The sequence below is a fragment of the Lactuca saligna genome, chromosome 9 (genome assembly GCF_052625555.1).
Source record: "Lactuca saligna cultivar CGN05327 chromosome 9, ASM5262555v1, whole genome shotgun sequence".
NCBI lineage: Eukaryota > Viridiplantae > Streptophyta > Magnoliopsida > Asterales > Asteraceae > Lactuca > Lactuca saligna.
The window spans coordinates 10,338,727-10,348,932 of NC_136425.1; the positions used below are offsets into that span (position 1 = coordinate 10,338,727).

Sequence of the window (10,206 nt, forward strand, 5' to 3'; positions counted from 1 at the left end):
TGACCAAGTTTGGCCTAAGAGTATTTTGGGTATTTTGAGTGGTAATTGAGATTGGTCACTATTTGATGTTTAGGTGACTAGTAGAGATGATATTCGGAGTAACATCCTATTTAGCTATCTGTTCAGACTGAGAGACGAGTTTTCCTCACTGTACTTATAGGTCGAAGGCACCGTTGTTGGCCCACTAGATTATATATCCTTGTATATTGAATTGATGTTATGTTGAGTATGTGTTAGATTGATAGAACTGTATGATTACCTGTGTTCACTAAGTATGTGTTAGATTGGTAGATCTGTATGATAATCTATGTTGCTGATTAGTTAATGTTATTGTATATTTCGATATGTTATGGTTTGTTGGGTTGAGGCGACCCTACTTAGTGTTGAAGGCCAAGATATTTAAGGCGGTCAAGTCAGGCTGAAAGAACGAGGAGTGGTCCAAATAGATTGTAGGCCCGGTGCAGTGGATCAGTCATACTGAAGGCTCCGTGAACAGTCCAGATAGGCTACAAGGCTGGTGTAACAGTCCAATCAAGCCGAAGGCTCATGTATATGTGTTGTTATCTATATGGTTGTATGTGGTACTTTGGGGGGACTCATTAAGCTTTGACTTACAATTACAGTTTTATGTTTCAAGTATTTCAGATGACCGTAGGAAAGCGAAGGGGTGATCGTGCACATCCTCTTGGTTTTGTTGATACTGATTTGGGACACTCTGATATATGATTTCTATATTAAGAACAATGTGTTGTAAACGTTTGGTTGATTTGAGTTTTTTTTTTGAAAACAACGATTTGTTTTGATTTAAAAATAAAAAAATTTATCGTGATTTTTGGAACCTTACATTTATTTTTAAAATTCTCTCATTTTTTTAATCCATTTAAAACAATTATAAAAAAAAAAAACCTATATTACAATATTTTTTGAAGTGAGATGTGAATTTGTAGTAAAAAATAATTTAGTAATAGTTATATGATCGTTTATTCGTTACATAAAAACTAAAAGAATTTTTTTTTCATTAAATATATACTAGTTGTGAAACTCGTGTATTACATGAGTTAATTTTAAAAAAAAATACAAATATCTAAATATTTGAGAATTTTATATTTATAACAAAATAAGAAAAATAATGAATTATTGAAATTGAAATGTTTTTTATCTTTTAAATTTAAATAAATAAACAAAAGAAACCAATAAACTTTAATTTGGAAATTTTGAAATTAAAAGGTGAATCCATTAATGAAATTAATATTCATTTATCACTACAATTATTGTAATTATTACATTAATATTATGTGAAATTTAATAAATAAATAAAATACTCATAAAATAACATATAGAAAAAAAAATTAATTTTAAAAAACCATAAAATGATATTTGATAAAATAAATTAAAGTATGATATATGACAAAAGAAAATTCATTTATTAGAGTAGATAAGAAATTAAATATTATTCTATTATTTTTTTTACGTCATCTTTCTATCAATATGTCATACTTATTTTTTTTTTAAAATATTTTAATCTATTTGTAATCGTAAATAGAAGAATAATAGAATAAATATGAAATTATAGAAGACTTTAATTTCTTAATATATATACACTCGTTTTGATATTTTTGTCATTCACATTTTCTCAATTAAAAATCTCAAAGACTTGTCCCACTCAAATCCTACTTCCCTTTATTCACGCCGCAATCGCTTCAGTCTCAACACACTCACTCCACCAGTCGTCTTCTCCATCTTCCTCCATTTTCTCTATAGATTCCGCCATTATTGTCGCTCATCAACTCCTGATCATAAGGACCCAACCATGGCAGATGAGCTGTGTTTCCCATCCACTTGCGACATCAAAAACAACTCATGTTTCTTCTTCTATGATTTATCCCTCCTCTGTTCCTTAATCTTCTCCCACCCGCTCTATTTCTCCTACTTCCTATTCTTCTCTCCTTACTTGTTCAAATTCATCTTCTTCATCTCCCCTCTCTTTTTCACCACCGCTCTCGTTCTCCTCCTTTCATTCCTCACCACCACTTTTCCACAGCCGAAGCTCGGGATCATTCAAACCGTCGTGGACAAACTCCGATCAAAATTGAATGACGTTGACGAAGATGAGGACTTCTGTAATTTTGAGGATTTTGAGATCTACAAAATCGTGTTTCATGATCCGCCATTGATCACGGTCAGTGATGGAGACGATAATGAACAAGTATCGGTAATGGAGAATGCGGTTGCGGTTGCGGTTGCTGTTACTGTTCCGGAAAGTGATCATAAACAGGAGGAGTTGAGAAGTTTGGAGTGTTTATTCGAAGAACTGGATCGATTTGAAGATTCCACGACGGCGGTTGAGACGGCAGAGAAGGAAAGTAGTTCAGATCTCGAAAGAATCGTTGGAGAATTACAGAAACCAGAGCCAGTGGTGAAGAAAAAACTCGGAAGCAAATCCATGGCGGTCGTCGAAGCCGAAGCCGATCAAAAACCTTATGAAAAGTCATTTTCCTTGAAATCAAATTCATGTCGGGTAGATTCCTCAAGCAGCATCGGGAGCTACGGATCAATGAGGAAGGAGAAAGAATGGAAGCGGACATTAGCATGCAAGCTGTTCGAAGAAAGGCATAACTCAGAAGGAGGTGAAGAAGGCATGGATTCGCTTTGGGAGTCTTACGAAGAGGATAATTCGAGCAGGAAATCGAAGAACAGGAAGGAACCCATGTCGATCAACCAGAAGAAGACGAAGAAGATCGAATTCAAGTACTTTGATGACGATTTTGAGGAAGACGACGATGATGAAGAGGAGTTCATGAGCAATGGGCAGCTTTGTTGCTTGAAAGCATTGAAGTTATCAGCAGGGAAGATGAATTTGGGGATGGGGAAGCCAAATCTTGTGAAGATTTCGAAAGCTCTCAAAGGGTTTGGTTGGTTGCATCATGTTGGTAGCAAAAATGGTAAAAAAAATTAGTTTTCAATCTGTTTATATTATTTTCCTCCGTTTTTGGTTCTTTGAGTAATTAATAGATTCAATGTGTTTGGTTTTAATAATTCTAATCCTTTTCATTGAAGGTTAACTTCATCTACCCTATAGATCCTGTTAAAATTAACAGGATGTTGATCAGTTTAGATGTGAGAGATTATAAAAGAGCATATAATGGTCAATCCCCACGTTCATATGAAAAACAATAAATAAATATAGTTGAATGATTATTTGAATTTTGGAATAAAATAAAATATACCAATTTTTTAGTTTTATCAAAATGATACTAATTTTATTTTACATTAAAAAAAAAAAAAAAAAAAATCTACAACAATTTTCTTTTGAACAAATATTCCATATTCTTGACCCATATTCCGGACATTGAAAAAAATAACCTATTATGAAATTTCAATAACAAATCTAAAATCCTATTAACAATTTCTGAATTACGAAAAAGATTTTGAATCTCGAGAAAGTTGTTTGTTTTTTACTAGAATATAACAAGCTGTTGAAAATAAAAACAGCAAATGAAAAGTAGATGCAATGTCTTACAGGATGACATTTAATTGAAAATTGAGTGATAGTTGACATTCGAAAATGTCATTTTATTTTATATATACATAGATAGACTTGCAAACAAAATAAAAAAAATACATATTCAGTATGCAACATCTCTACCTGAGTAATCATTTTGATAAGACAAACAAATTATAATCATTTTCCATAAACACTTCATCGTTGATAAACAATTTTGTAAATATCCCATTTTTATACTTCAACAATATTTTTTGTTATCAAATGGAAAAAGCAGCTTACAATTTTACATTTATAAATTAGGTTTGTTTATGTATTATATAGATTTGTTGTTAAATGAATCTTCATCATTTTCATAGAAAAAATCCATATGAAATTTTATTTAAGATGTCTTTGTCGGCATGATATTATAACTGTTTTGTCGGCATCCTTTTGCAAGCAAGTATATTAATCTGTATCTGTTTCTTTTAAGTAAGTATGTTATTAGTTGATTAAATATAGGAAAAATTACTAATCTAAGTCTTATTTTCCCTTAAATATAGAACTAAAGTTATTAAGTACATATTTGTTATAATAATATTAGTTAACATATATATCTGATTTCTCCTTCTTAAGCAATGATGTTTGTCCCTTGATAGGCATGCCTTTTGTTGGATTATGGATGTCTTGTCCATTTAGGTAAGAACCTACTTTTATCATTGTAATCATAATCATTGTGTCACTTTTTTTACCGATCCACATTCCAGGTCACCACCCATTTCTCAATAGTTTTTGTAACATTGTGGTATTATAAAATATCACAACTTTTATATCAACTTGTATTTCATTGCAAGAGTCGGTCTTGTGATTTTGTTTGGTTGAAAGTTTGATTCAATAAAAGCTCAAATTTACAAACCAGCGGAACCAGCTTAGATAGAGGCATAGAGCGGTTGAGCATGGTAGCATCCAGCGATGATAATAGAAACCCATCTAATTTTTATTTTATTTTATTTTTTTATTTGTCAAAACTTCATAAGATGGTCACTATAGTGTGACATATAATCATTAAGTTCAAAATGCCTCATAGATGGTCACTATGGTTTCTTTAGGAGAAAATGATTCTTGAGGGTAATTAACTTTTGCATTTGTATTCATTTGGTCCCTTTTTTTTGTATTCAATATACCATTGAATTTGTTGTTTGTGTTCACCATAACCCTTTTGACCGGCTTTTGACAGGTGATAGCCGATCAAAGGGTTATGGTGAACACAAACAGAAAGTTCGATGATATATTATGTACAAAAAAAAAGGAAATGGACCAAATGAGAACAAACTCAACAGTTTGTTACCCATCTGAATCATTTCCTCGAAAAGTTAAATGAAACTAAAGTTGCAAAATTATCAAAGACTGCAACCTTCTTTGGCTATAACGTATATGAAGAGTGTTTCAGAGGGGTAACTTTGTTAAAACTTGATCTATGTTATGCTTACTGTGGTTAACTGTCAACATCTCTCTTCAAAAGGATATGATTGTGTATGGGATGTATATTTATCAGCATAAACGTTTACCTCAAGGTATATTATGGTGATGTGTCTGCAAAAACAACATGATATTGTACATATTGATATTGTATCTCATCCCATGAATTCGATCTTAAAGCTAAGTAAACTCAAAAATCACAGCACTTGTGATTCCACTCGTTTATAGTTTTGTCTAGAATCCATGATACGATAAATCATTCGATTGGAAATGTAAATGTAGTCATGAAATGCGTCTGCTTGGTCAAGATTCCCCTAATAAGTATTCAAGTGCATTACAAAGTTATACATGTCTAAATATTGTTCTTTTCGTGGGTTATGTTTTGAAGAGAAACAAGAATGAATATCATAAAATCATTAATATCAGTAGGAGATGACGTGGGATTTGCTGTAAATGAGTAAAAGGAAATGACTCAGGAGAGTAACCAACTGTTGAGTTTGTTCTCATTTGGTCACTTTTTTTTTGTACTCAATATACAATCGAACTTGTTATTTGTGTTCACCATAATCCTTTGACCGACTATCACATGTCAAAATTCGGTCAAAATGGTTATGGTGAACACAAACAACAAGTGCGATGATATATTGAATACAAAAAAAAAGGAAATAGACCAAATGAGTACAAACGCAAAAGTTAATTACCCTCAAGAATCATTTTTCATTTCTTTAGATACAGTTTAATGAGTGAGAGAACATAACACAATAAAATCGATTGAGATAGCGTTTGGTTATGATGAAACTAAAATTGAATGGAACAATACCAATTCAAATGGGACTAAACTCTTAGATTTTAATCCCACTAAAAATAATGGAACAAACATGGACAAGAGAAATAAGACTCAAATACCCACTGGCACAACTTCCACAAAAATAAAGAAAAATTGTTTTTTATTTCTTAAACAATTATCATAAAACATTCGTAAAATTAATGTATATTGAATCCAAGTGTATATAATCACCCTTAAAATTTTTGTCTGCAGACACTTTTCACAAAACTTACTATCTGCAAATACCATTCAAGTTCTATCTTTCAATCTTTTATTCATTATACTTAATTAACTGAAACTTACGATCTCTCATTTAAGCTAGTTTGTTTAAGTACAATTAACATAAATTATATAGTAGGGTCCGATATATATATATATATATATATATATATATATATATATATATATATATATATATATATATATATATATATATCATATGGTATATGGATGATGTGGTAATTTTACTATCTTGTTCTTGTTGGATTAGGTGTTTAAATCCATAATTATTTTGATATGTACTTGATCTGATTGTAAGCATGGTCCTTTTAAGTTGTTTTCATCATAGCAAATGATAGGATAAATTAAGGAGAAAGAGGATTATTTATGATTTATTAATATATTATATAAATAATATATTAAATGAGAAATCATATTCTTTAATTGATATTAGTCAAGAATTGATAAGAATTAATTAAAAGGTATTATTTTTGAAAATATTAAATTCTAAACCTTTGTATTTTGAAAAGTTCAAATTACAACCTTATGGATTTATTAAATTAATTAAGTGTATAATTAAAAGAGAGTTAATACATCGATAATGATATGGTTTGTATTTAATTAAATTAAAAGTATGATTTTCTTAAATTAGATCACATAGTATTTTAAAAGTTAAAATACACTCTTATACTATATAAATTAAAAGTCTAATATATTATATATGTGTAAGTAAATGTCAGTCTTACCATTAGTAGGTCTCATTTACGAAGTTGGTCTATAATGGGTGTTTATGGAAGCGGTCTGTAAAATTACCGTCATTGGGTATGCACTCTTACCCACCGCACTCTTGACTAGTGGATGGTCGTTATCCGAACGGGTAGGATAGGATGCAACCTTTCATTATAAGTATAATGAAGCATGAAGTAACTAAACAGTTTTTTAAATTCTCAAATCTTAGTTACTTTAGGAAAAATGTAGAGTTGGTGGTATTCCATGAAATTATACTTTGTACCATTGCTAAGACGTTAGTGGAGCGTGTATGGTTAACCGGCACACTAATTGGGCTCTAAGTAAAGGTGGCAAAGAGTGACTCGATGTTTGTTATAGATCGATGGAGCGTGTGTGGTTAATCGTCACATCGATTAGGTGAATGTAACATTGGGGGCACCATGTATATGCATGGTTATCCGCAACTTGTTTGTGATCCTCGGCATCCCAGTCACAAACGAAGGACACACTCAAGATTTAAATATGTCATTGAAAAGTTCAATGAATCTCAAAATATTTAGGAGTTTCAATTCATTTAAAACTTAATTTTCATTTTTCGTTTTTCATGGTGGAAATCGGTAAATCATCATTTACCTACCTTCAAATATTCTGCAATTTGGATTATGACATCCCTCTTCCATATTGTAGGATATTGTGTTGGGTCCTAGCCTTGATATTTCATTTGGGTGTTATATCAAGGATTCCAATAAACTAACTTGAATTTATCCCATTTTGTAGATGTCAAAGTCTATCTACTATGCTCTTCATAAATCTGTTAGAAAAAGCTTTTCGCTTGAAGATGATGTCCACGATTGGATTGTAGAAATGGAAATCATGCTTCACTTCATACACCTCCTCCAATTATTCTCCCTGACCCACGTGTTCGAAGACTTGAAAAGTTCAAGGTCACTCAAGCCCTATTGGCAATTAAACACAAAAATGGAAAGTATGTATGTGCTAATGTCTTGGATATGAAGTTACATATTGATAGATTAGGAATGTTGGGTGTCGATGTCTCAAGGAAATTGGCTATTAACTTGGTTCTTCAGTCACTTCCCGAATCATATAGTGAGTTCATTAGAGAGTACTATATGATGGACCACGACGTAACCCTCATTGATTTGACTTACTTTGCTTAATGTTGCTGAGTCAGCACACTGTTCAAGAAAATTTGTCTGGTAAATCAATATCTCAACCTTTTATTGGAAATGACAACATAGGAAGTTCAGAATTTTTTTGTCCACGCAAGAGAAATGATGAGTTTGAGATAGTCCCATGTACCATTCCAGAAGAATCCATATGTTTTTACTACCAAAAGAAGGGGCATTGGTTACGAAGATGTCCTGACTACCTAAGAGATCTAAGAGATGGGAGAGTCAAGATGTATGACTCTGCTTCAAGTAAAATTCACTATCAAACTCTATTAAGTTCATATTTTTAGATTCTTGATACATGATGTGATAAGATTACATTTTCTAGGATAAAAGAAAAGAAAGGAAGCTTAAAGGAAGAAGTGAGCTGAGTCTGATCTCGAAGAAATGGATTTCGATCGCATGATTCGATGATTGGATTTTTGAGATGTTGCTAAGAGTTAAGATAGATTGCTTATGAATATGTAATAGCATAGTTTTCATTTGATTTTTCATTATAATGATATGTTTTCCGCACCTTTTTTATAAATAAAATAAATTTTGAGTTTTGTCTTATTTATATATCCTTGCAACGAAACCCCAATCCACCCAATCCCCCTCAAGACTTGACATTTAGACAAATGATGGAGACGGATGTTACTCACACACCTCTTGGTATTGTTTATCCTGCAAACCACTGAGGTATTGAATTGAAGTTAAGTCTCATACATCAACTCACCAAGTTTCATGGTGGAAGGAGAACATCCTCAAAGGCAGTTGAAGTCCTTTCATATGATATGTGTTAGCACATTGCCCAAACATGTGACATTGGATGATTTAAAGCTAACCGCCTTCCCACTCACCCTGAAAGATAAAGATAGAGAGTGGTTATTCAACTTACCACTCCGATTTATTAACAGATGGGAAGAGTTACTCAAAGCCTTCAATTGCAAGTTCTATCCCACTTCCCGAATATCAAGTCAAAGGAGTGACATTTTGGGGATTCGTCAATGGGAGAATGAGATTTTTCATGGTTTTTGGTAGTGATTTAACAACTTGTGTACAAACTGTCCTTGACATTGCATAGCCGAACAACTACTTCTTCAACAATTTTATGAGGGTATGAATGAAAAAGATTGAATGATGATTGATGCTTCAAGTGGTGGTGACATATTTAACAAAACACCTCACGAGATAAGATCACTTTTTCGTACCATTTCTTAAAATCAAAGAAACTTTGGGACTCAAAATGACATGAAGAGAAGTTCCCCACAAGTTGTTGGTGAAGTTAGCAATACCCAACATTTGGAATCAAAACTCTTGGATTTGACTAGTGTGTTGAGTCAAATGGTGGTGAGAAGTGGTCAACAATTGATGGTTTGTGGTATTTGTGCAACGACGGAGCATTATATGGATAAAGTGTTTCACACTTGGAAGTGAATTGGAGGATGTTAATGCAATGAGAGCATATCAAGGTCAACCAAGACCCATGAGATTTCAAAACACATACAAGTCGAATTGGAGGAATAACCCAGACAACCGATACTTACCAAAGCAAAACCCACCAGATGTTATGTTATGATGAGACCCCAATATCCACAATATCCTTCCCAAAAACCTCTATATCCACAATATGCAACTCCACAAACATGTCATCCTTTCCAAATTACCAACAACCTCAGCAACGATGCCAATCAAGTGGTAACCATCAAAAAAGTTTCAAAAACTCGTTACTTCTCTTGCTCAAAGCGAAACCCAATTTCAACGATAAACAATGAACATATTCTCTAACATTCAAACACAAATTGAAGGCCACCCTCAAGAAGATGGAACAACAGGTAAATTTCCATCTCAAACCTAGGCTTGCACAAAAAAACCGATTCAGGATCCGAACCGGTTCACCATGAACCGGTCCACTATGAACCGAACCGATTCAAGAACCGAACCGCCGGTTTGAACCCGTTCGAGATTTTAAACATTGAAATCGGTTTAATAACCGTGAACCGGTAGTCAAACCGATCAAATCGATTTAAAACCAATTGAACCGGTTTAGATAGGTTCGAGTTTAATAATGACGGAACTGGTTTGAACCGAACCGGTTTTTACGGTTGAACCGGCTTTACTATTCATGAATTGGAACCGAACCGGTTCGGTTTGAAAAAAAACCGGTTTGCTCGTCCCTACTCAAACCTCTCTGTCTACTAGAAGCCCAACCCAATGTAATTTACTTTTGACGGACTTAGGATCTTAACCCAGATTTGCTTTCGACCCAGAAAGATGTTTTCTTCCTTTAAATATGAGAG

At 32.8% G+C, this 10,206-nt stretch overlaps 1 protein-coding gene across 1 annotated transcript; it reads left to right on the plus strand.

The window, feature by feature from the left end:
* The first annotated feature begins 1,637 nt into the window (after positions 1-1,637).
* LOC145013913 (acidic leucine-rich nuclear phosphoprotein 32 family B protein) lies at positions 1,638-3,036 on the plus strand. Its single transcript, XM_078972266.1, has one exon. The coding sequence runs from the start codon at positions 1,811-1,813 to the stop codon at positions 2,954-2,956; it is 1,146 nt and encodes a 381-aa protein (XP_078828392.1). The 5' UTR covers positions 1,638-1,810; the 3' UTR covers positions 2,957-3,036.
* The last annotated feature ends 7,170 nt before the right edge of the window (positions 3,037-10,206 follow it).

Excerpts from the sequence above, each read along its gene's own strand:
- LOC145013913 (XM_078972266.1), top strand. The coding sequence starts at position 1,811 with ATGGCAGATGAGCTGTGTTTCCCATCCACTTGCGACATCAAAAACAAC.